Genomic DNA, 27,739 nt, shown 5'->3' on the forward strand with positions numbered 1-27,739 from the left:
TCTCAGTCCAAGCGATGAACTTCGGAACTTCCAAGACTCTCTCCGATTTGATTATTTTTCGTTCACTTCAGTAATTAAATCAGTTTTCCATGGAACAAGTTGACCGTTTGGAACGATTGCTTCAGTTAGGGGCATGGAGATTAAAAAAAAAATGATTTGACTCAACGAATTCAGTTCCATGAAAGGTTGAAAACCAATGCTCAGATTCAGAACGATTCGCTGAAGTAATTTGAAACTTATATGTTTGAAAAGTCACTAAAGGGACAAAAATCATGTATTTAAACGGATACAGTGGATATGAATGATCTGGGTTAGTCTCGGTTAGGTTACCCAGACTGCTGTGCGGGACTGTCTTCCACCCGCCCCTAGTAGTACGCCCTGTGTAGGGGCGACCGGAAGAAAGCCCCACAAAGCAGTCTGGGTTGCCCGGCGAAGACTTATATTGCGTGTACTGCGGTTCAAGACGCAGTGTTTTCTCTGCATGTGCACCAACTGAAGGGGGCAATTTCTGCCCCATTCATCAAAATTAGAGGTCAAACTTGACAATTTAGGGGACAGAAACAACAGCGAATTCACGAGTCACTACACTATGCGCTTGGGTCAGCATCATATTGGCGTATTTGCTTGCTGTGTTTTGTGCGCGATTTTCGCGCTGTCAGTAACTTTTAAAGGCAGAAAATGGCTTGAAATGCGCAATTTGCGCAATCGCGCAGTTGAGAGAAAACCCTGAAGACAGGTGTCTACAAATGGAATGTCGGTGGCACATACAGTAATGTGACGATAGTTGGACCGACTGGTTTAATAAGAAAGTTTCTAAAATGTCAGAGCATCTTTAAATTTAAGCTTAGGATAGCAAAGTCATCGACATACATGCACAAATCCCAAACAGTAAATTGTGGCGCGTTTTCGGTAAGACCCGAGCGATTAGTCACGAGGATGCTAAAATTTCTGTAACTTGTTGACAATCAGTCTATTTGAATACTGCTCCGCATCGGTGAGGACAAAACATAATTATATCAGATTATACGATGATTGAATAGCAACGTCAATACTTCAATCGGTGTAATTGTGGCACTCGGTGGACAATGCACATGAGGATGACATAAAATCGACAGCAATGCCTTCAGATGCTGATAATATGGCAGCTGGATGGTATCATTGTAGGCGTGAGTAGTAACACTGGTGACACTTTATCATCTGGGAGCCGCATTTCGGTAAAACTAACAACGTCAAGACTATATATTCTTCAAAATACTCGATGATCTTGTCGATTGGTTTATTTTTCATCAATTGACATTTCAGAAAAAAAATGAACGTTAAAAAGGAATGTCAATGACAACCATTTTTCTCTATTGTTATCATCAGTATGGAGACTAGAATGGAATATGCTGACTCGCAAAATTGAATAACGATGTTGATGGTCTGTCGCAACAAAACGATTTATTGGGATTAAACGATGAGTCATCGCGACTGGAATATAAACGCTAGTGCCAAGGTTAGAATGCACATGCGCATAACCATTTAGAGTACTTGCAGAGACAATTACCTGTACCAAAGACACGTGGAAAATCATTTTTCTAGAGTCTATGACTGTAGCAAAAGCCTAGGCGAAAGGCGCGTTATTAGAAAAAATCGACGCAAGAGGGCGCTGGTCTTCAGATTTGCCTGAAATGCATGCCTTGGTGGTTCAGCTCGTTCACACCGTCAGTGTTTGACAGATTTATATCCGTAATACAGCGTTGCTAATCAGTTATTGTGACCACCCAGTCAAATTGTACGAGTAACGTAACTGACAAGTAACTTCCTTTTATACTTGCCGGTTTGAGAACGAAAGTTGACACTGACGTTTGTTTTATCCGCATTGGCAACTTCCTGGTACGTTTTTTTTCAGTTATTTTCACAAAACACGGCAGATAATTCTAAATTACTGTATTTCTTCCATTTTATTTAAGGATTCTACTTATTTTTTTAGACAAATTTCCCACCGCTATCATGGCTACTACAGTTTTAGAATCATGGAAGCGAGGTTCTATGATAAGATTGGATGGTTGTCATGGCAGAATTCATTGAACTGGTTGCTCTGTTGATTATCCGTTGTAATTTGCACTGTCAACATTGAACATCGATCAGCACGTCATCTTCATGTAGATATGATCTGTCGCAAAACACGACACTGTTCAAATTAACTTGTTTTCTGTGATTTTGCTCACAACGTGAATGGCTGGGGACTTTTTGGGACATAAAGCAAACCGCAGCCTTTAATAGCTTATTGAATAGGGAACAGTCTGACCTTCACGGCTTTGCTGATTGATCGTTCAGAGATAGCAGCCGCAGCCTGAGCGAATTGTTCATATTATCCACTTTTTGTTCACTTTTCGAAACCATGTACAAAATCATATCTCAGACTTCTAACTTAGCAAAGCGAAAGCCGTGGCTGGCTGTTCATGCAGACAAATGAACAACGCTGTCTCTTCTCTCCGTGCAGTGCAGTGACCTTCATGATGATGTCAGACATTTCAAAACACGCAGAAAACAATATGGCGGCCGAGTTACTGAAACGAGACCAGCGACAAGCGGCAAGCCCGAGACAAAATATCTCGACATCTTCCAACTTCTACACCTCCGGAGATGGCCGTCTGTTCTGTGAAAATCTTGGTGTGAAGCACGTCCAGTACGAGTTGTCGAGGAAGACGGAATATGCAAGCCCGTTTTATTTGTACAGTCGAGCCCAGATCGAGGACAATGTGAGACAGTACAAAACTGCACTCGAGAAACATGGAGTGAACAATTTGTTAGGTTTGTCTTTCTATCATTTTTTAACGATTGCAAATGACGTAAGCCTCACTAATTATAAGCTTCATGCCTACAATAACACATTTTCCAGTAAGAACTTAAGCGAAGTCATGTCTTTTAGGTATGACCTCAGATAACCTCGGCGTGACCTTACGCTGTCACAGCTCATTGTTAAGCATAACGCCTCGTATTTTAAGTAGTTTCTCAGGCAAGGTTATTAAATTCTGAAATTAATAAAACGTCAATGACAAAATTATTGCATTAATCGCCATTTTGCTGATGGACATAACACAATTGTCTGCAATAAAATGCACGAAATTGCCAAACGGTTGACGAAAGAGCCGTTCAATCAAACCCTGCAGACAAGCAGATTACTCATGGCACAATGGGTGGGATATTGGGGTCATCTCGGGGTCACTGTCGCTAAAGCAACAGTTACCGTGGCGGACGTGACCCGGAATGATAGGATTTGAAAAATATGACCCTTGATCGAAAGGCAACACTCACAGCTAGCGATGCACTGGCAAACTAGGAGTAAATAGTATAAGAAATAAAATGTAAATGTCATAATAATGAAATATTATGAAATATTAAATATCAGTTTTACCAATAAAGCCAATTGGGTATTGCATCAGGGTTGAGCTTCTTTTCTGCCCAGCAAAGCTTTATAAAATCACTGAACGTTTGTGAATTATACTTGACGTCAGTCTACGGTGCGTCCGGATATACAACTAAAGGGCTCGTCGTAGAGGGGCCGTTGACTACGATATCAAATATAATTTGTACACGTTCATTGATTTTGTCAAGTGTTGTTGAGCAGAAAAGAAGCTGTACCTGATGTGATACCAAAACGGTTGAATTGATAATACATATTAAAGGTATACTGTCACCTGTTCCAATTTTGCCGCAGTTACCATGGAAAGAGAAAATCTAACCAATCACAAATTTTAAGCGGGTGGCCGCTTTTTAAAAACAGCGCCCTCACATGGGCATTTTGAATACCAAGGAATACACCTTTGACCATATATGGGCATATTTAGATTACAGGTGACTGTATACCTTTAATAAAACGTTCCTTAGACTATTTACTCCTAGTTCGCCCGTGATTATTTGTCAGCAAACTCCTTGGAGGCTTTGAGTGGAAGGTGGTCGATTAAAATGCTGGCGACCATCCTTAACTTGAAAACTGAATTTTAAGACGGTTTAGGCCTATATTTTGTCATACAGCTCAGAAGGGAATCACTTTATTTTCAAAACTGACTACTCACACAAAAAGCTTCAACGTTTCAATGGATAAAGTTCTGATAGATCAAATTTATCCTAAATACAATTGACATGGAGTAATAATGGTTGGGCCAAACATTTTCAGAGTGAGCAACAGTTAATTTCAGGATCTATGATTCATGAACGTGCTAAAAATCTGAAGAACAGGAAATAAAATAGTGCAATCAACAAACTTGTTTACAAGGTATCATCCAATGTAGTTTCTACCATAAACCCTACCATCAGTTCAAAGTAAATTTTTCATTATTTACCATTAAAGGCAGAAGTAGACTTTTGAAATAAAGGCCTGTCTACAACTTTCTACGAAACATTTAGCATTTTAATTTGTCAAAATTGAGGTAGTTAGCGCCTCAAAAATGAAAGACTTAAAGGTTTGCTAATTTTTTTTCTCCAGCAAACTCCACAATTCTCTTTCCAAAGCAAGAGTGAAAATCGGGGTCACGATGCAAATTTTAGTAATATAGAAACAAATGACCTAATATTTAAGGATATTTGAAATTCAAAATAGTCGTAATACCTGTGTTATCTGTAGTGAGAAATTCCCGATATTAACCAAACTAAGCCTGTAAAAACTGTATTTACTCCCTAAGCTTCGAAACGTGTTCCAAATAGGCGCATTCTACCTTGAAAGAAGGAATTTTTAACAAGTTATAGTACTTTGTAGTACATGTCCCTAATTCTCTTTTACCTGTCTTCCAGGTTTTACAGTTCAAGCTAACAACAATCTAGAAATACTGCGACTCCTTCAAAAACTCGGATGTTCGGCGGTTTGTTCCAGTGGCAATGAGATGCGGATTGCAATGATGGCAGGATTCAATCCCAGTTTGATGGTATTCAACGGGAATGGAAAATTACAATCTGAGTTAGAATTCGCTGTCAAGTGTAACTCCATGATCAATGTGGATTCACTCTTCGATCTCCAGCACATCATCAAAGCTTGTAAAATGTTTCAGAAAAACGCAAGGGTGTTAATGAGACTTCACCCTGACCTTCAGTCGGTATGTTAATTTTAATGACCTGTTTTTGTTTACTCCAGTGCAGCAGATCTGAAAAGAATTACAGAAAACATGCAACAGTATTTACATGCCACATTGTCACAACATCTCCCTATAAAAGATTATAAGGAACCACTCAGCATGCATCTCAAGAACTCGATATTCATTTTAAGTCTTTAGCCTTCTTTAACATTGAGTGCCTGCTGGTGATCTGTGTGGTGCCTTATTTGCAAATGTACTATTGAAAGTTAGCTTTGACAAATCAGCAAACAGGTATATAAAGTTTCCCGAGTAAAGAGCAATAATGATGTTCCGGCCTGGTAGAATGAAAGGGAAATGCTATGATAAGGAAATACAGATGACAAGGCATCATCATCATCATCATCATCATCATCATCATCAAAACTATCATCTTTGTAGAATCATTACAATCATAATCGTCTTCATTCCGATCAAAATTTTCCACACGAAAACGTGTGTTTTCTGTTATGTTAGCCTGTGTATATTCTATTTAATTATGAATAATATGTAAATTACAAATCATCGACTTTTCCGACTTTAATATGCAATTATCAAAATATACAGAATTAAGCAGTATATTTTGTTTTTCAGGACTCTCTTCAAGACAATGCAGATGTTGAATCCACCAAGTTTGGCATGCACCAGAACGACTTTGATTCCGCCCTGCAGATAGTTAAAGTTGAACCATTGATAGAACTGGTGGGTTTACATTGTCATCTTGAAGCCAGCATTGAAAATGTCGATCTCTTTAAGTGAGTATGGTAACCTCATATTTCCTTCAGTCTTGATTCATAGGAAAATTTAAACTTATATTCAAATATTTTCTGCTTCTACTTTGAAGATTAGCCATAATTATCTATCTGATTGACAAAGTATAAATTAACTTGCTAATTCTTGTCGTATTATAATATGTATGCTGGGAGCAAGTTTATATGAGACTTTATATCATACCAGTATATTGATTGCGCAAATAGTGGGATCTGAATGGTCGAGACTTGAAAATAACCGTGCTTTTTAATTTCAATTTTCATTTAATATTAAGGTATAATAGCAATTAACCATCTCACCAACGAATATACCACTCGATTTTGACCAGTTCAGAAAAGCTCCCAGAGTCTAAATTAAAAAGAATGGTAGGTAAGCTTGAAATAAAAGTAGTATTCGCATTTATAAAAATTAGAAAAGTAAGCAAAAGGAGTGCACATATGTAGTAGTAAGAATCTAGTGGTATTCCGCTGGGTGTTTTCTTTTATAAAATAGAGCACATTTTTAAAATCGCCTCCTTTTCGTTCGAGATTTCCCTAAAATTCAACTTTCACGGATTCAATAACAAAGCTTTTGTTGTTCCATTTATTTGTTCATTAATTCAAGAGACTGCATCGTACGCACTTTGCAATTTTCCTTTCGCCCAAGATTAACGCAACACTATCCAGCTCACACGTCTTTGTGGATTGTATCATCTTATGATCTTGTAAGGCAGCCAATAAACATCTCATATTTAGGCTGATGAAACCATCAGTCAAACGTTCATTTTCTCTGAGGGCACCAATATACTTATATTACACCTATCAATACTCTCATTTTATCCTCAGGTCTATCAACTTCTATCATGAGTTAAGTAACTCATTGTGACTTACCTTAGTGGTATAGCCCAAAAGACGTGTTCAACTGAATTATTTCCTATTCTGAGTGTTTCTTCATTTGTGAACCGCATCATTTGTGTGCCCTTGACCTTTGTGTAAGTGATACAAAGATGTCAGTATACAGTTATGATTTATTCATTGAAAGGGCAGACCAAGTCTTTATCATCAACAACCATACAGTTTCAATGAAACCATAATCAGCATATCAGACAGCGTCAAATTCAATAGTGTCACAGTTTATATATGTTTTCATTGTTAGGGCATCTCTTGAACACATCATGGATTGGATTGATAAAGTTCGGGACATGGGATTTGATATTCATTATCTCAACATGGGTGAGGGACTTGGGCTGAACTACAGAAGACACATAGAAGTAAGTATATTAAAATATTTTTGGTACTTCGAGTCGAACAGAAAGTTAATCACATACTGTCACATTATTACAACTAGTTTAGGATAATTGGATTTACCAATTTTTCAAACAATTTCGCTTAATATAAAAATTGTATAGTATTCAAAATTTGCAATATTGTGCAACTGTTCCGTGTAAAAGTAAATGCATTACAGTACCTGATTCAATGTCGTTCTGGACATATGACTAATATGAATATTTTCATCAATATATGTGAACTTCTCTATATTTTCTTGGTTTCTGAAATATGAATACTAATCCCAGCTTGTTGTTTGCCGCAACCAAAATTATGTTTTTCGATCAATTTGCAGTGTAGTCAGCCAGGGTTATGCCAAATATTTCCTGACTTCATTTCAAGTTTAAGTAAGCCCTACAGTGAAGAAAAGTCCAGGACGTTTCAAAATGCCCTGAGCAAAACGGTTTCAATTATGGAATATTTTTGTAACGTTTCATAACAATATTTAAACAAAAATGAAACTTTTTACAGAAACGAATGCAATAGAAGTTATGTACACAAATCGATGTGTATCATTTTTTTGTTCGATGAAAACAACATTACCATTTTTACACCATTCTATCATTTTGCAAAATTTAAACTGTAAACCTTTTGATTTCATCATACGTTTCTTATAATTACATCTTAGTTCCAATCGTGTGACAGGTAAAATAGTCAACTATTTGGGCGAAGAAATGTGAGAATGATTTATCATTTGATTTCTTTACAGGTTGAAGATAGCCAACTGAAACCAAAGGATTTTGTGAGTTCAATAGCAGACATAGTTAAAGCTAAAGATATCCGTCTCATCCTGGAACCAGGCATGTCCATTATTGGTAACACTGGAATACTGGTCACCAAGGTCGTCGGAGTTAAAACAAATGAAAATAAAAAGTAAGGGGGAAAATAAAGTTACCAAAGCTTCAGTGCAAGTTTTCTAGTTTTATAATTGAAACATTCGTTTTTGTTATGTAAACACGATTGGCACTTATTTGGGAGACTATGATTTTTATTTGTTCAAATTCATCAAAAGTGTTAAGTGCCCCATAGCCAAAAGTTGCAATATCACAAATTACTCACAAAAACACTTGAAATGAGTAAATGAACTTAAATTTTGCTGATTAAACCAACATGACTACTATATCCTATTATCCAAATTAAGTTCCAATCGTGATATATATATTTTTTTCAGTTCAAAAAGAATTGTGTCATGCCTTTTTAGCGTTTAATTAGTGAGCATGAACAAGGTTTATAAAATGGTTTAAAGATTTGCTCATTTGTAACTTTATTTTAAAATAATTTATTAACCTTTTAGACGCTAACTATAACTTTCGTGTGTTATATATTGTTTACAAACACAATCGTTCATCTACTGACCTCTGTGTGTTAATGGATTTTTTTCCTGTCAGCAAGCTTGATATGACATCACCTCAAACCTTGATTTTTGTTTCAGTTTCATAGTCATAGACGGGTCGATGGCCGAAGTAATCAGACCCACTCTGTATGGAGCATACCATTACATCCAACTGATCGAACCAACTCAGGTAAGGTTGCTGTAATGAGAGTTTTCTCTGCAAAATATTCTCATGGCACATACCTCAAAATTTACGTTTTTATTTACTTCAGCATGGAAATTGATGCAGATAACATGAGTTTGAAATCATTTAGTGCCCGATGAATAATCTAGAGAATAGTAAGAAGATCATGCAATACGTGAATTCTAATGTTGCTTTCCAACCAATGTTATCCTAATTCCCAGAATCCCCATTCCATATTCATATCAACTCTCTGATAATCTCCTAATATAATTCAGTATATTACAACTGCATGCATACCTGCTATAATAGATGCAAATTGGTTTATATCTTGAAGTAACAAAGTTCTTATACTCTCCTGACAGTGTAAAAAGGAAGGCAGGAAATTTGACGTGGTCGGACCAATCCGAGAGAGCACAGACTTTCTTGCAGAAGGCCACTATTTACCATACCCTCATGAAGGGTGTGGTCTTGCAATAAGGGATGTCGGTGCATATTGCAGTACGATGTCATCCAATTATAACATGAGGGTATGTAATACACTACATTCACATTATCATTATGAGACACGTCACTGTTGATAATCTGGAAGGAATTAAAAGATTTTCATCTTATGAGGATAACATACACACTAATCTAAAAGGATATATCTATACACAAGAGCAAATATTATAGAAATTATAAAATAGTTTTAAATGACTCTTACAGATAAAGTATACTTTAGAAAATATTACACTGATTATTTTCTTACAAAGAGGAAACTTGATTAGAAAATGCTTTCTTAAAGGGACATAAGCTGTAACATGTGGCAAGTTTTTCAGTATTCTGTTTCTGTATATCGACTACCGAGTCCAACCCTAATTCATTTGTCATGCTGAAATTTTAAGTATTATTTTTGTCAACTTAGCTTGTATGTGTGTAGTGATGATTGTTTAATGTTTACAAATGAATTCTAGTCCGGACTTGAATACAATTTTCAACAATGACAATGTTGATTATACACATATAGGTAGTGTTGATATGCTAAATACTTGGCATTAAATTACAGTTTAAGGATTCAATGCAGAAAGTGTAGGGAAACCACAAAACATAAGTCCTGAAAACATAGCCTCAAGATACAGCTTATGGACTTTAAGGTGTGAAACAAGTACTCAACAGACAAGAAACAAATTCAAATATTTTGAAGTGAAAACGACTGACACTGTATCTATGTTGTAATATTTACAGCAAAAACCGGCTGAAGTACTTGTAGAAGGAAGCACGTGGAGAATTATTCGTCACGCAGAAACATTTGATGATCTACTAAAGCCTTACCTTGGTCTGCCATCTCTCGGCGTTTACAAGGAATACATCGATACCACTGAAGTCCATCTGGGAACGATGCATCCTTGGTTGACATGGATGCACTAGAGAGGGCGCTGTTCATCTTGCCGGATGAAAGTTAAATGAAAGTGATTGATAGTGTTGTGACCGTGAACTCATAGCACATCCGCTACTTTTCGCAATGGCGCTATTTCTGTCTGTATGTGAATCCCGTCTGGCCTATTCGTACCAAATTTACTTTTTATAACAGGGGTGACTTCTTAGTACTCGGTTGTCGTTCCTGTCATAAAGACATTTTGACACAAAAATGAAGAACCTTAAATATACTCTCTGCTAACCGTCAGAGGTTAAATTTACAAAAAGCTGCTTGACTTATTTTGCAGCGATTTTACTTCGAAGAATGAATCATCTGCATTCACAATTTTTTAATAACACACAAAACCTCTTTAATTAAAGTCTGTCATATTGTAGAGAGCAAATAAACTGAACTTTTGCTAGCACTATCCATTTTGTTTGGGATAGATCATAGCCATAGAGATTTTAAATACCTTTAGGAAAGTTTACGTTTTTTTGTGTGTATTTTGAAAGTTTACCGTGACATTCGTTTACACTTGTACCTGTATAATGATATGTAGAGAAGTGCATCACTGAACTGTAACTGCTGGTAACATTTATTGTGTAACATTTGGACTCCTGTTTGAAAAGGCATCTGCAAGGCGATACAGTACACGAAGTTCGTCAAAAGGCGTGTCGTCAGAAGAATTGGCAGAATTTTATTAGAATTTGACAATGCCAACAAATAATGTGAAAATTCTTTTCCATTACAAATAAGCATCCAAGACCGAACGGGAAATCAAAAAGATATGATATCAACTTGAGTGCTCATGATCTCACACTTGATGCAGTGTTTTGTGGTCTAGATACTATGTTCATGTTTAGCTCTGAATTGTGCATCTTTGTTGTCACAGTTACTTTGTACAGTATGTACTCTGATTCAGAGTTTTAAAAACAAAATGTTACTGGAAACAAAATATATTGCAGTCTATCATGTAATAAAAACAACTTGAAAATAATAAAAATATGAATACAGTGTCAACGGTTTTGTGACTGGCGTGTTTACTTTTCTTACCGTCTAAATAAATGTCTTACGGACAAGGAAATATTTAACCCTGAATAGATGCTTATTGGACTAGTTTTGATGTTACATTACAATATGAACAACCATCTGGAGTCTCTTCCACAAAAAAATCATACATTTGTACACCAATTAAAAGTAACTAGCCCTGAATTACCTTCTGACAAGAAGTAAGCGTGATAACTTGATAAGAATTAAATGGATTTGATCCAGTGATATAATTATTCTCTAGATTCTACTTGTTCTTTATGTAAATGATCCATCATGATTTCGATACATTAATGTAGGAGCTTGCAAAGGATGTTAATAGGAACTCATCGACTTTTCTATCTCAAACATTTTGCCAGCTGCTGTAACACAGCATATAGCAATGGTTCATCTTTCAGATATCAGCAAGGGAGGTTTAGAAGTTTGGGAGGGAAGTTGGAGTACAAGTGTCAAGGTCTATGATGTCTTGAAGGGAGGAGGAGGGGAGGGGGAGGGGAGGTCAAGGTCAAATACTACGAGTTTTTAGAGAATAGGATATTGCGGTAAGATGGGTTTAATCAGCAAATGTAAGTTCATCTACTCTTTTGCAACTCACTTGTTTTTATGAGTAATTTGTAATATAGCAGCTTTTATCTATAGGGCTCTTAACATTCTTGACAAATTTGAACAATTAAAAGATCCTATTCTCCCGTATTTGTTGTGTTTTAAATGTTTACCGCCCAAAGGGAGCGTTCTATTACTGTTGGAGGGATTAGGAAGCAAAATACTAGGTTTTGTTCATTATTTTTGCTATATATTAAGGGCGGTTCACTTTCCATACACTGAGTGTAACACCGATTTCGTAGAGGATCTGCAAACATATTAAACAAATAATCACAGCGGAAACTCTGTTACATCAGATACAAGCGAGACAACACCAGAGACATGTACGTCTACAAGCTCACCATACCATGACAATAGATCTGTTTTGTGATGGACTTTTTTTTTGAATTACTCATCCAACAGGCGAACTCAATTACAGGATGAGGTACACATAACCCACTACCCTATGGAGCAATGAGGATTAAAGTGCCTTGCTCAAGGACACAACACCGTGCTAGAGTCTCGAACTCACCGTCCTTTGACAGTGAGTCCCTTACTCTGGATTTACCGGTTCTCGAACTCACCATCCTCTGACAGTGAGTCCTGTGCCATAATTACTGTCTAACTGTCTAAATAAATGTCCCACGGACCAGGTAAAATTTTACCTCGAATTGAAATAATAATTGGACCAGTTTGTCCCCTGACAAAAGATCCAGTGCCCTGTACCACTTTGCAGTCGTTAAGTAATCATATTTCAAAATCATTATAGCATTACATATCAAAACATCATAATATATTATCATAATACCCCATTCTTTGTTCGTGTTGAATGATATGACTATCAGTGCAAAACGAACAAGGTTTATTTTTACTTTCTGTTATAATTGGCAAACAAATAAGCCAATGATAGATTTAATGGGTAATGGTCATTGAAATATTGTGTAGTAAGATATAATGGGTATAATGGGATCGCAACTCCAGTTTAAACGTCGGAATCAATTTCCCGGTACAGACCTAGCCGTAATAGCTAACTTTCATTATTTCAGTCGCTGCGTCATTTATTTAACCCATGCACATATCAGCTGTCAGTACATCATCGGCTTAGTAGTTCAGAAATCCTACGTAACGTATGGATTAAATTACCTTCATAATATGTGTAATCAAATAATTTGCATATATTTCAAGGACACCCTATAGGCTTATTTATGTTGTTAGTTTTTTCTGCCAAATTTTGCGCGAGATAGTATATTTGTCATCCAATGGGAACCCTCAGCTGGTGGAAAATCCTGCAATACAGGTATAGTTATCCAATGGGAACCCTCAGCTGGTGGAAAATCCTGCAATACAGGAATAGTTTCTCCATCATATAACTGAAGGAATACCAAAACACCAAAAGACGATGGTAGAACTGCTTCAAGTCTTTTTGAAATTCATCTTAAAGATCGCTTATTATAGAATGACTGTTCGGGACGTCAGTCAATATATTTTGATGACGTACTTGTTTTTGATATCCGCTTTCAATTTTGAAACCAATTATAATTTGTCATGTAAAAACATATATTAAAAGTATGTACTCTGATTCAGAGTTTTAAAAATAAAAAGGTTACTAGAAACAAACAAAATATTGCAGTCTATAATAAAATGAAAACAGCTTGAAAATAATAAAAAAATATGAATACAGTGTCAACAATTTTGTGAAAGACGTGTGTGCTTTTCTAACTGTCTAAATAAATGTCTTACGGACCAGGAAATATTTAACCCTGAATGGATGCTTATTGGACCAGTTTTGAAGTTATATTAGAACATGAAACAACCATCTGGAGTCTCTTCTACAAAAAATCATACACTTGTACATCAGTTAAAAGTAACTAGCCCTGAATTACCTTCTAACAAGAAGTAGGTGTGATAACTTGATAAGAAATAAATTGATTTGATGCAGTGATATAATTATTTTCTAGAATCTACTTGTTCTTTATGTAAAAGAACCATTTCGATATTTTAATGTAGAAGCTTGCAAAGGATGTTGATAGGAACTCATCGAGTTGGCTATCTCAAACATTTTGCCAGCCGCTGTAACACAGCGTATGGCAATGGTTCATCTTTTAGATATCAGCAAGGATGGTTTAAATGTTTCAAGGAGGGATGATAGAGCACCGAATGCCGAGGGCCATGGTTTCCTGAAGGGAGGGGGAGATTAAGGTCGGATACAACAGTTTTCTTTTGCCATGCTCGTGTAACACGATTGGAATTAATTAAGAGAATATGATATTGCAGTACGATTGGTTAAATCAGCAAATTTAAGCTCATCGACTTTTTGCTAGTTAATTGTTTTATGGGGTAATTTGTCATGTTGTAACTTTCAGATATAAAGCATTTAACATTCTTGATAAGTTTGAACAATATTATTCTCTCACAATGGTTCCTATCATGTTGTGTTTTAAATGTTTACTGCCTCAAGGCAGCGTTCTATTATTGTTGGAGAAGTTAGAAAGCAAAATACTGGATTTTCATCAGTGTATTCAGGGCAGTTCACATTTCAACATACACTGAGTGTAACACCGAGTTCGTAGAGGATCTGCAAACATATTAAAAAAATCACCACAGCGGGAAGTCTGTTTCATCAGATACAAGCGAGACAACACCAGAGACATGTACGGTCAACAAGCTCACTATACCTTAACAATAGATCCAGTGCCCTGTACCACTTCGCAGCTGCTAAGTAATCATATTTCAAAATCATTATACTAGTACGTATCAAAACATCATAATATTATCATAATACCCCATTATTTTATCATGCTGAATGTTGATATGACTATCAGTGCAAAAACTTACAAGGTTTATTTGTACATTCTGTTATAATTAGCAAACAAATAAGCCAATGATAAATTCAATGGGTAATGATCGTTGAGAAATTGTGTAGTAAGATATAATTGGATCGCCACTCCAGTTTAAACGTCGGAATCGATTTCCCGGTACAGACCTATAGCCGTAATAGCCAACTTTCATTATTTCTGTCGCTGCGAAATTTATTTAACCCATGCACATATCAGCTGTCAGTACATCATCGGCTTAGTAGTTCAGAAATCCAGCGTTATGTACAGATTAAATTACCTTCATAATATGTGTAATCGAATAATTTCATATATTTCAAGGACATCCTATTGGCTTATTTGTGTTGTTAGTTTTTTTCAGCAGAATTTTGTGCGAGACAGTATATTTGTCATCCAATGGGAACCCTCAGCTGGTTGAAAATCCTGTAATACAGGTAGAGTTATCCAATGGGAACCCTCAGCTGGTGGAAAATCCTGCAATAGAGGAATGTTTTCTCCATCTTATAAGTGAAGGAATATCAGAACACCAAAAGACGATGGTAGAACTGCTTCAAGTCTTTTTGAAATTATTCTTAAAGATCGCTTAGTATAGAATGACTGTACGGGACGTCAGTCAATATATTTTGATGACGTACTTGTTTTTGATATCCGCTTTCAATTTTGAAACCAATTATAATTTGTCATGTAAATATATATATATATATATATATATATATATATATATATATATATATATATATATATATATATATATAAAGTATGTACTCTGATTCAGAGTTTCAAAAACAAAAAGGTTACTGGAAACAGAAAATATTACAGTCTATAATATAATAAAAACAACTTGAAAATAATAAAAAATATGAATACAGCTTCAACAATTTTGTGAATGACGTGTGTACTTTTCTAACTGTCTAAATAAATGTCTTACGGACCAGGAAATATTTAACCCTGAATGGATGCTTATTGGACCAGTTTTGATGTTATATTAGAACGTGAAACAACCATTTGGAATCTCTTCCACAAAAAATCATAAACTTGTACATCAATTAAAAGTAACTAGCCCTGAATTACCTGCTGACAAGAAGTAGGTGTGATAACTTGATAAGAATTAAATTGATTTGATGCAGTGATATAATAATTCTTAAGATTCTACTTGTTCTTTATGTAAAAGAACCATTTTTTATACTTTAACGTAGGAGCTTGCAAAGGATGTTGACAGGAACTGATCACTCTGCTATCTCAAATATTTTTCCACACACTGTAACACTGCGTATGGCAATGGTTCATCTTTTAGATATCAGCAAGGATGGTTTAAATGTTTCAAGGAGGGATGATAGAGCACCGAATGCCGAGGGCCATGGTTTCCTGAAGGGAGGGGGAGATTAAGGTCGAATACAACAGTTTTCTTTTGCCATGCTCGTGTAACACGATTAGAATTAATTAAGAGAATATGATATTGCAGTAAGATTGGTTAAATCAGCAAATTTAAGCTCATCGACTTTTTTGCTAGTTAATTGTTTTATGGGGTAATTTGTCATGTTGCAACTTTCAGATATAAAGCACTTAACACTCTTGATAAATTTGAACAATTAAAAAATATTATTCTCTCACAATGGTTCCTATCATGTTGTGTTTTAAATGTTTACTGCCTCAAGGGAGCGTTCTATTATTGTTGGAGGAATTAAAAAGCAAAATACTGGATTTTGATCAGTGTATTCAGGGCAGTTCACTTTTCAACATACACTGAGTGGAACACCGAGTTCGTAGAGGATCCGCAAACATATTAAACAAATCACCACAGAGGAAACTCTGTTTCATCAGATACAAGCGAGACAACACCAGAGACATGTACGGTCTACAAGCTCACCATCCCCTGACAATAGATCCAGTGCCCTGTACCACTTCGCAGCTGCTAAGTAATCATATTTCAAAATCATTATAGCAGTATGTATCAAAACATAATAATATATTATCATAATACCCCATTATTTTATCATGTTGAATGTTGATATGACTATCAGTGCAAAAACTTACAAGGTTTATTTGTACATTCTGTTATAATTAGCAAACAAATAAGCCAATGATAAATTCAATGGGTAATGATCGTTGAGAAATTGTGTAGTAAGATATAATGAGAACGCCACTCCAGTTTAAACGTCGGAATCAATTTCCCGGTACAGACCTAGCCGTAATAGCTAACTTTCATTATTTCAGTCGCTGCGTCATTTATTTAACCCATGCACATATCAGCTGTCAGTACATCATCGGCTTAGTAGTTCAGAAATCCTACGTAACGTATGGATTAAATTACCTTTATAAAGTGTTTAATCAAATAATTTGCATATATTTCAAGGACACCCTGTTAGCTTGTTTGTGTCGTTAATTTTTCTGCAGAATTTTGTCCGAGATAGTATATTTGTCATCCAATGGGAACCCTCAGCTGGTGGAAAATCCTGCAATACAGGAATAGTTTCTCCATCATATAACTGAAGGAATACCAAAACACTAAAAGACGATGGTAGAACTGCTTCAAGTCTTTTTGAAATTCTTCTTAATGATTCCTTAAGATAAAATGACTTTTCTCAATTCAGGACATCATTCAATATATTTTTGATGACGTATTTTATTTTTGACATCCGCTTTCAATTTTGAAACCAATTATAACTTGTCATGTAAAATATGAAACAGTCTTGTCAACCTTAATTTACACTTATAGGTCAAAGGTCAAACGGGTGTTTAAACTGGGCATCCTTACAATATCACATCCAAAACTATTTACGCATGCGCAACATTGTAATTAGTTGGGTTCATTACATTATTATACTGTTTTAATACCATATCATGGTACAGTTAGCGTCATTATTTGACGAAACATCTCTGTTTTCTGATCAGTTATTTTACTCTCTCCGTATCAAAAGGGTTCCACATTCTGCGTCAATTTTTTTCTGGCTATAATAGTTATTATTGGTTATGGCTAACCTGAAAAGCATTTACCTCAATCCGGAATACATGGTCAAAGCTTGGAACCAGTTTCTGCGATATTCTGATGAACGCGCGGTGATCAGTGGATGGATTGACAGTAATCTACCAAGATACGTCACAACGCAAGATGAAAATGAAGGAATAAGTATTCTTAGTATTGGAGGAGGTACAGGTATGACCTTTGAACTTTAAGTTATTGTTGCATTCTTTGAAAATATTGTTGCTGAATGATTGCATGGTCCAAAAAGGTGACATTCGAGGTGAAAAATTCGGAGCAACAAGTCAATGAGAATATTTACAATGACATGAGATAGCAGTGTGTGATAAACGAAAATGTGGAAAGCATGATGATTTTCATGGAGAAGGAATAATTTTCATTATTTAGACACAGACACGGTGGATGTAACAGTGCATTGAAATGTTTACCAATAATCCTGGAAAAAATGATGTTTCTGGCCGTGATACTTATAGAGAATGCTATTAAAGCCCGTGTTATGCTGTGAGGCGGCAACTTAACTCTTAGCAATTGCTCTCGCCTCAAGCTAGAAATACGTCACAGTGTGTAATGACTTTTTAACGGCAGCTCTTTGTCACAGCAATGTCAAGGTATTGATGACAGATTAGGCGTACAAAACTAGCAACAGATGAAGTCACTGATAAATAGCGAGAAGGAACAAGCGATGAATGAGGGAGCGGAGGTGCTGAGAATATATGAGACGAGTGATAAATGGATAATGTCAGAATTATCTGCCCCTACAGCCGTGCATTTCATACAGAAAATGTAATCACTTTATGAGCTGATTACGACGTCACGCAAAATTTGATTTCATTTAGCTAAAATATGTTGACACTTGATCACTTAATTGCATGGTTAATACATTTCCTATATTTATATTCTAATGTATTTGCAGGAGAAGTCGACTCCCACGTGATCAAGTCCCTTCAAACGAAAACAAACAGGATCCTAAATGTGGCCGTTGAACCGAGCAGACGTGATCTAAAAATTTACAAAAGCTTGGTAGAAAATCGAAAAGAATTTGAGTGTGTAAATTTTGAATGGAAGCAGATGACATCGGGCGAATACCGAGTAAGTCTAAACATTGACAGAACTGGAAACTAAAATTCATTTCAATGTGGTCGGTGAAATGATAGGCGATTGTTTCATATAATGACGTAATGTTCTAGATCTCTGAGAGAGAGAGAGAGAGAGAGAGAGAGAGAGAGAGAGAGAGAGAGAGAGAGAGAGAGAGAGAGAGAGAGAGAGAGAGAGATTCGTGGTGTCTTGAGGCCAAATTAGCAATTTCAAAGTATTTACGTGAGAAAACCATGTTATCAAACAAAATAACGTCATATCCAGTATCTCTGTCTATGGAACACAAAATTTACGCTGTTTTAGAGTTAATTGACGACAACGTTCGTTAATAATTACGGTTTCAATTTGTACAGCTTTTTCATATGATACATGGCATGCTGTATATAGAAATATAGTCTCATGACGAATATGTCATGAACTGCCGCTAAAAATGATTACCACTCACATATAGTGATTACAAAGGCAAAAAACCACTCCATATCGGTTGAAATCCACTTGTTAATTAACGTTGACAGACTTTATGTATAAAAATCCTTGAATGATGTACAAGTAATTGAAACAGTCAAATGAATCATTGTTCATGCCTTTCGAAGTTTCAAGGTGAGGCCCGATATAAAAGTAGACGTTTCCGGTAACTTTACAGTCCTATTTAAAACCCTTCGACCCTATACACCTGTTACTGCATATTCAACAATTCAAGCATGAAACATTCCCCAACAAAGTTTCTCTACTCCTTAAGCCTGATTCACCTTGGCAAGAACGTGGCGCTTAAAATTACCTCCAACACTAGTATCGGATTGGTAGCGACTTAGTGTCTACTTTTGGCCTTGTTGTTGCCATAACAAAAGCAAACTACCATCCCTCCACCCACGGAGGAGTGGTGGAGGACGGTGGGCAAACAAACCAGACTGATTTTCTTTTCTTTTAAGCAAAGTATGTTGATCAGTATTTGTCGACTATTTAAACACTGATGTTCGTGAAGATGGTAATTTGAAGTGACACGATGTTGTCAATCAGATGGGACGGTGATCAGATTGAAATAAAATCTGATATCGGCCTGGCGGGACAACGACTGTACAGCTGACGTAAGTTGTCAATGCTGTAGCAATATTAAAGTATGTTCATTTGTACTCAGTAGACACTTTTGAACATTCACAAACACAAGCTGTGAAAATCTTTCAATCGATATCCGATTTTGACAACAGTGAAAGACACAATAGCGTTATTTCTCCACTCGTAACTGTCGTATAAATATGCTATGAGACAAAGAACGGCTGGTATGAATAGATTAAAAGTTATTGTGAAATACCGCAAAATTGTTATTGCGTACATTGTATCATGCATTATCTTAGTTTAAACCAACCTTGTTCAGCAACAATGATGTCAGAGTTATAGGAAATCAAAATTAACTAAGCTTACTACACAGCTGTTTTCTAGTTTTTAGTCACGTGACCTTATTACCTTTCATTGTCACAAATTCCGTGCGATTAATTACTCCATCTTTAAAGGGGGATTAAATAGTCACATGTGTCTTCCTTTTCCGACTTTTGACTGATTGACTCGTACGACGTTCGGAGCAATTCAAAAGAAAAAAAAACCCACATACTCATATTAAGCACACGGTTACTCTACTGTGATTAAAGTAAACGATATGTCGTTTTGGTGTATAGGAGTATGGCACGCATTCTTCTTCAGTCCTCTTCGTCCCGGGTGGGACATAAGGCGATGACGAGTTGCCTCCACTTTTCTCTATCCTTGGCTGCATGTTGTGCCTCGCCCCAGGTCAGACCCATCTCCTTCAGCTCAGCCATCACCGTGCGGCGCCAGGTGGTTTTAGGCCGACCCTGCCTCCTCTTCCCAGGTGGAGTCCATCGTAAGGCAGTCTTTGGCACGCGATCTTGAGACATTCTGAGGACGTGACCAAGCCATCTAAGCCGGCGGCGCTGGATTTCAATCACCAGGCTCTCAGTCTTTGTCCTTTCGTAGAGTTCCTTGTTTGAGATCTTATTTGGCCAGAAGATGCGGCAGATCCGTCGCAGGCACCCATTGTGGAAGGCATTGATCTTGTTCATATCGCTTTTTGTGACTCGCCAGCACTCTGCCCCGTACAGTAGCACTGGTTTGACCATGGTGTTGTAAAGTCTAACCTTCAGCCTGATGCTGTACTGGTTGGATCTTAAAACTGGTTGGAGTGCTGCAAAAGCGCCCCGGGCCTTCCCAAGTCTTGCCTTGATGTCTTTCTGTGCTGCGTTGTCTTTGGCGACAAGGCTACCCAGGTAAGTAAATTCCTCGACGAAGTCAAGTGGTGCTCCGTCCACTATGAGGGGTGCATCTGGTGTGGCATTGATGCACATAACCTGGGTCTTGGAGGTGTTGATTTTCAAGCCTACTTGTTTGGCAAAATTGCCCAGCCTGTCTGTCTTCTCTTGAAGGTGATAGAATTTAGTGGAGAAGGCAGCAACATCATCGGCAAAGTCAAGATCTTCTAGTTGGGAAAAAAGTGTCCACTGGATGCCTCGGGGTCTGTCTGCTATTGTCCTACGCATGATCCAGTCGATGACAAGCAAGAAGAGGATGGGTGAGATGATGCATCCCTGCCGTACACCTGACTCTACAGCAAACCATTCTGACAGCTTGCCATCAACGATGACACTGCACTCGAACTGGTGGTAGAAAAGCCCCATGAGTGTAACCATCTTAGGTGGTACACCATATGATCGAACAATTTTCCATAGGGTGTCTTGGTGCACACTGTCAAAGGCCTTTCGAAAGTCAATGAAGTTGATGCACAGCGGGGTGTTCCACTCAATGCACTGCTCTATGATGTTTCGAAGGGCAAAGATCTGATCTATGCATCCTCGTCCCCTCCTGAATCCTGCCTGCTCCTGTCTCAGCTTGGAATCAACGGCTGCATCTATCCTGCCAAGAAGAATCCTACAAAAGACCTTTGAAGGGAATGAGAGTAAGGTGATGCCTCGCCAGTTGTCACAGGCTTGGAGGTTGCCTTTCTTGGGACCTTGACAATGAGGCCTTTGCTCCAGTCAGTTGGTATTCCGTCTTTCTCCCAGATGTTTCTGAAGAGGTTGGTGAGCACCTTGGTTGAGGTGCCAAGGTCGGCTTTCAGCATCTCAGCATGGATGAAATCGATGCCTGCAGCTTTCCCACTTTTCATGGCTTTGATGGCATGCCTGACTTCACCTTCAGTTGGAGGGCTGACGTTGATGTCAAGGATATCCTCAGCTGGTAAAGGGTTTGCAGGATCGTCTGGTTCAGGCTGGTTGACAGTTCACGAAAGTGTTGTACCCATCTTGCTGCCTGCTCACGCTCAGTTGTGAGGATGTTACCATCTTTACTTCTGACAGGGGCAGATTGGCTGGTCTTCTTGCCACATAGTTGCTTTGTGATCTTATAAACAGCACTTATCTGTCCTACAGCAGCAGCGTGCTCAGCTTCACCTGCTAGCCTCTCAACAAAGGCTCGCTTGTCTTCCCTGGCTCTCTTTTTCACTTCCTTGTCCTTTGCTTTATAGGCTCTCTGGGCCTGCTCCTGGAGTCTAGGTGACTTCATGCTCAACTTCCTGGCTCGCAGTTGTCTACGCTCATCAATCTTCTTCCATGTCCTAGGTGTAATCCACTCCTTTTTCTTTCTCTTTCTGTAGCCTAGGATGGTGCTGGCTGCCTCAACATAAGTGGTCTTGATGGCTTCCCATTTGGTGTTAATGCTAGGGTCCCCATCATCCTCTGCCAGTACAGCAAAACGGTTCCTCAGTTCCAATGCGAACTCTTTGGTGGTATTGGGACACTTCAATTTGGCAACATCAAGATGTTTTCGTGACTGTTTCTGCTTGGGTGCTCTCCTGAGTTTCAGCCTAATGGTGGCTTTGACCAGGTAGTGGTCACTGTTGGCATCAGCCCCTCTATAAACTCGGACATCTTTAAGGGACCTGCGCCACTTCCCATTGATCAAGATGTGGTCGATCTGGTTTATAGTGGTGCCATCAGGGGATGTCCAGGTGAGCTTGTGGATGTTACGATGTGGAAGATGGTACCGCCAATGACACAGTTGTTCTCCAGGCAGAAGTCAACGAGACGTTCACCATTGTCATTTATCACACCGCAGCCGTATCTCCCCATAGCCCTCTCACAGTCAGTGTTTTCATTCCCGACTTTGGCGTTCAGATCCCCCATGATCAGCAGCAGATCATGACGAGGAATCTTGGAGACTGCTTGTTGTAGCTGTTCATACCAGTCGTCTTTATCTTCCTCGTCAGCTTCATTTGTTGGAGCATAGCACTGCAAGATGGAGAGTTTGCAGTACTTTGAATTGAAGCGTGCTCTGATCAGCCTTTCACTCAGTGGTTCCCACTCCAACAAGGTGTTAACCCTCTCCCTAGCGACAATGAGGGCTACTCCACGGATGTGCTGACTATCGTGTCCAGAGTGCAAGATCAGTGAACCTTCGCTTGTCATCTGCCGTCCGGAGCCTGTCCATCGAGTCTCGCTAATCCCAAGAATGTCCAGTCTGTACCGTTCCATCTCCCTGATGACCTGAGCTGTTCTTGATGGCTCAAACATGGTGCGGACATTCCATGCTCCAAGGTGGATGTAAGTTTTGGGCCCAAGAAGACTGTCTGTCATGCCCATGACTTCCTGGTGTAGGCTTTCATCATGGACAGTAATACTGCCAACTATTTGGCTTGAGTCTACTCTAGGGTCCTCAGTGATAGTTTCAGACTTCGTTGTCGTTTCCATAACAGGTAAGTTTCAGTAACAGGTAAGTTTTTATAGGATGGGTTGTTAGCCCCATGCCTAACCCCCAACCTGGAGGACCAGGTGCTGAATTTTGTCTGGTCTCTTTCCCGTGACCTGCTCGACATGGTTGCACCTGCTGGTGACTTCCTCACCGTCGATATAGCCCACAGGGTCCTTGAGACACGCAAGCTCCTCCACCACTTCAAGGTAACAGCACATGGAGGAGATGGCACGCATTGACAGGACATAAAGCTGCCTTGAAATTTAAAATGTAGGCATAGGTTGCCCTTGTTTCGATTCGGGTTCACTTCGGTATGCTCTGGTAATTTGTGAGCAAGCTATGAATTTCATAATGCAACAGTTTTATACGTTGCTTGAATCATAAAATATTTATGGGCATATTTCATAAAATGAGATGAAGAGAATAATGAGAGTCATATTATAAGCATTATGTTACAAATGATGTGTAAATTGGTGTCTTCATTTCACGTCAAATTACACTTCATTTGGTTTATGAGTATACCGCCATGGGCAACGTGTTTTAATATCAGGTTGAGCATTACGAGCTTGTTTGTGCGAATGGGAAATTCCCTTCCATCGCCATTTAAATGGATGTAGGCACAGTAAAGAACTTGCAAATGATCTGGAGGGTGGGGTTAGTAGTAGATTTTTCTCTTGCATAGGCTTTTGCACTTTTTCTGCACAAACCTGGTTTGTTGTTTTTCAATTTCAGAATTATTTTGATTTTAGTGTTCAGGCGGGAGAGTCCGGTCGAAAATAATGGGCAGATGGCTTTAGAGGGCTTGTAAGAGATGAGCCAGAGGGGGTTTACGTTCTAAATTCAACCTAGTAGTTATGACACGTTTTAATCTCTCTTCCAACGATTGATAAATGTACATTTGAACAGAAAATTTAACGTGAATATTAAACGTGAATCTTTATCTATTACAATTATTTCAAATGTCACATATGCTGTGGTCAATAGTTGAAAGTAAGTACATGTACTGTTACGTAGGTGACTAACACTTCCAGAACTTTCGTCAATTTATCCGGTGCAAAGGTTAATATACATGTAGCCGTCGATACATTTTATGTAAGCCAACTTCATGAAATAGATCAGTTGCATATTAATCAGGAACGGTGACAAGCAACACAGAGTCGATGGTTAATTGACAAAGTTAACCTTTTTATACCGGATATATCGGAAATTCTGGAGATGTGAGTCATCTCCGTAACAGTGCCATGAGGTAATGAGCACCGTTTTACGCATAGTGGCGAATTTCACTTCCAAAATTTCGACAGATTTCGTTGGACATACATAATATTACACTAAGCATTGGTTGTCGACTTCACGTCGCGCACTGTTTTAGTGAAAACAGTTATATTTCTGTTGCAGAAATCTTACAGAGATAAGAAAACAAAGTTTGATCTGATTCACATGATACAAATGTTATACTACGTGGATGATGTAGAAGAAACCATTCTTGACTTTTACGAAAACTATCTTAAAGAAAATGGATGCCTGCTCATTGTTATCGCTTCCGGTAAGTGACGTCAGAGAGATATTTTGCATCGTGTATTTACTCGTTTTCTTAGTCGTCAGTCTCTTTTCAGCATCACCGAAACAAACTCTCCTGCACTGCAATTTTGCCGAACCACCTGTCGTCTGCTAATTACACACTTTTGGCGTCTTTCCGAAATGACAAGCGGTCATTTTAGGAAGAAGGAAATTGAATTATACTTTTTGAAGGTGGGACAGTTTGTTCATTTGCGAATTCTGGCGTTGATGTGTGTGTCGCTAAGATTTCTTTGGCATGCGATGATCTGGTTCCGCACAACTTATGTTGAGTCTTTTCTTTCAGATTGCGCCTGTTTTCTACCAGAGATTGTCGGTTTTCTTATATTGATGAATGGGCTGTTTGTTGTTGTGAAAATTAAAGAATGTCGTCCGTGGCTATATTCGTTTGTACTTGTTAGCGTTCGTAACATTGTTTCGCAATTTGTCTCTTTAACGATCTGCTTTTGACATGACTTAAATACTGTTTAACACAACTTATTAAACAAATAGCTTTGCGGGCGGTCACTTATATGCATTTGTATAATAGCAGTTTACATATATCTGCGGGGGGATGCTGAAATTTTTGACATTTCAGCATCCTGATATTAGGCCTAACCGACCTCCCCCCGTAAGAAATGGAGGCTCCTGAGTGAAGTTTTATCACCTGATGGGACGCACTGACGTTTTTAGTTACACAAAATTACACTATCTCCTTATTTCACGTTATTCACGTATTTTTGTTTCGTTAAATTTTTCCTACACTGACTTTTAAAGTTTTAGGTTGTCAATAACCTGAATTGCCTCGAATTTATCGATATATGAAATACAAAATAGCCGTCCTTATGTGAATTAAATGAATATTTTGGCTCTTACACGATATTAAATCAGATTATCGGATTCATATTCTTCAAAGTACCAGGCTATGAGGTCCTATAAGAGTCATCAAAATGGCCCGGCAATGTGCAATCAATCACTGACCAGTCACCTGACCCGACTAAAGGTAGAACGCGCCTCGGGGACAGATATTAAGACTCTCAAACCTTTTCAATCCTTTTTTGATCTGACAGTTTTTGGGACTCATTGTAAAACTCTTGGTGGGAGAAAATATTTCAGTCTTAGTTTTTTGAAAATCGAAAATTTTATTATTCCCCCTAGAGTTAACACAAGGATGGCGTCCATTTTGAATTTCAAATATCGTAAATGTTAGGTAACTTGTTCCTTTATTACCAAACTTTTCGCGGTTCCCCCTGATTTTGGGAAAGTTTGGGCAAAATTTCAAGTCTTTCACTTTCGAGCGAAGCGCATACTACCTTAAAGTTAATGAATTTCCTCCACAGATAACTGGAATAGATTTAACAAGAAATTTCATCAACAGCCAGTCTATCTTAACAATCTAGTGACAGCAGAAGACATTGTGGAAATCTTACACCGAAGACACATTGATTGCACTACATTTAAGTTACCGTCTCAAGTAGAAATCGACGAATGCTTGAAGAAATCAAAGATAGGGTCTGTTATCTTAGACATGATAACAGAGTGTGAGGACTTTATGAACTCCGCCCCGGCAGACCTATTTGATGACGTCATGACATACATGAAGACTGACGGCTCTGTCGCTAACAATGGCAATGTCATGTTTAAAAATGATCTTCAGGCATAGTTATAAGAAAGTATTGATTAACATTATTTGCTATGCTTAACTTAACATCTATTTATTTTAGAAAATAGGTTTTCACTCCTTAAATGCAGACAGAAAGTACTGGCAATGTATTGGTCGATTCAATATAATCGCAGAAAACAAAACCTTTGTTTTTACTGAACACCCTGTGCTGTACAATCCCATGCTTACCTCATTAGCAAATCAGATTGTCATTTTGTTCATTTTATGGCATATAGTACATGTGTATAGCTCGGATCAAATAGAATTTGAAGAAAGTGTATTCCTTCACAATATTTAAATTATTTCTCTTACCCGTACAGATTTAACTTTTTCCCCAAACTTGGAAAACGCTTCAAACTTTGTGAAAATAAATGTGAACACCATTCAGGTTATAGAAAAATCAGTTGAAGTGCCTTTAAGTTTATAAGCTAAGACACCGTGCCCATTTTAAGTAAACCATGTCTTATCTCATTGTTCCTGTTATTGTTACTCACTGGCATTCTTAAAAGCTTCATTGCGTCTCTGCATATCCGTATTTACAGACTTTCTGTTTATCTTGGTTTATCGAACAAATCCAATAAATATGTACATCTTGAAAGAAATCTTGAACAAATTGATGTTCCTTGTATATTCATGCCACTATTCTTCTGATTGAATGCAAGTCAAAACGTGAATTCTCATAAATTAAAGTACAGCTACTGCAACTTACAGTGATTTGCGTTGAACCGTTGCCAATACGGGAACTTGATGTACTGTAGAGATATCTTCTGGAAGCGTCCCTCATGTGGCCAAGGCGTGTCAAGATTGTACGAGACGAGATAGGAGGTAGTGTGATATTTTTAATTAATTTACATTGGTTAAGATTTCAATGAGAACAATCGAGTACGGGATATTCCATGGTGTGATCTTGTTCAAAGACTGGCGGGACAATTTCCACGCGTGATGACCATTGAATGATGATGATAATTTTGTAGTTGTGTAAGTTTTAGAGACGAATTTAACTTGGTAGCAAATTTAGACTAGAGACATTACAGCTCAGACCATTGACGCTGAACGATACGGTCGCCATCTTGTGATAAAGTTTACGGTCGCGTTGTACATCTTGTTGGTGCATCAGCTTCAGTTTAATACTGAAAGCATTACGATCCAGACTG

The 27,739-nt window shown here is 37.8% G+C and overlaps 2 protein-coding genes across 3 annotated transcripts; both read left to right on the forward strand.

Annotated features, from left to right (window-relative positions):
• Positions 1 to 1,641: 1,641 nt before the first annotated feature.
• LOC139128125 (uncharacterized) lies at positions 1,642 to 13,455 on the forward strand. Of its 2 annotated transcripts, XR_011551201.1 has the most exons (10): positions 1,642 to 1,875; positions 2,486 to 2,796; positions 4,777 to 5,075; positions 5,685 to 5,845; positions 6,996 to 7,110; positions 7,875 to 8,038; positions 8,598 to 8,688; positions 9,045 to 9,209; positions 9,907 to 11,017; positions 13,310 to 13,455. XR_011551201.1 is itself a non-coding variant. In XM_070693963.1 (9 exons), exons 2-9 carry the CDS (start codon positions 2,499 to 2,501, stop codon positions 10,087 to 10,089), a joined length of 1,476 nt encoding a protein of 491 aa, XP_070550064.1. In that variant the 5' UTR covers positions 1,662 to 1,875; positions 2,486 to 2,498; the 3' UTR covers positions 10,090 to 11,073. The 2 variants fall into 2 exon arrangements, 1 of the variants encoding a protein (XP_070550064.1); XM_070693963.1 differs by lacking the exon at positions 13,310 to 13,455 and having other exon boundaries at positions 1,662 to 1,875; positions 9,907 to 11,073.
• Positions 13,456 to 17,385: 3,930 nt separating this feature from the next.
• LOC139128142 (histamine N-methyltransferase-like) lies at positions 17,386 to 27,187 on the forward strand. The gene is made up of 4 exons (XM_070693981.1): positions 17,386 to 17,695; positions 18,435 to 18,610; positions 24,764 to 24,911; positions 26,263 to 27,187. The coding sequence occupies exons 1-4, from the start codon at positions 17,512 to 17,514 to the stop codon at positions 26,583 to 26,585; spliced, it is 831 nt and encodes a 276-aa protein (XP_070550082.1). The 5' UTR covers positions 17,386 to 17,511; the 3' UTR covers positions 26,586 to 27,187.
• The last annotated feature ends 552 nt before the right edge of the window (positions 27,188 to 27,739 follow it).

Source organism: Ptychodera flava, unplaced genomic scaffold (assembly GCF_041260155.1).
Source record: "Ptychodera flava strain L36383 unplaced genomic scaffold, AS_Pfla_20210202 Scaffold_44__1_contigs__length_1314385_pilon, whole genome shotgun sequence".
Lineage (NCBI taxonomy): Eukaryota > Metazoa > Hemichordata > Enteropneusta > Ptychoderidae > Ptychodera > Ptychodera flava.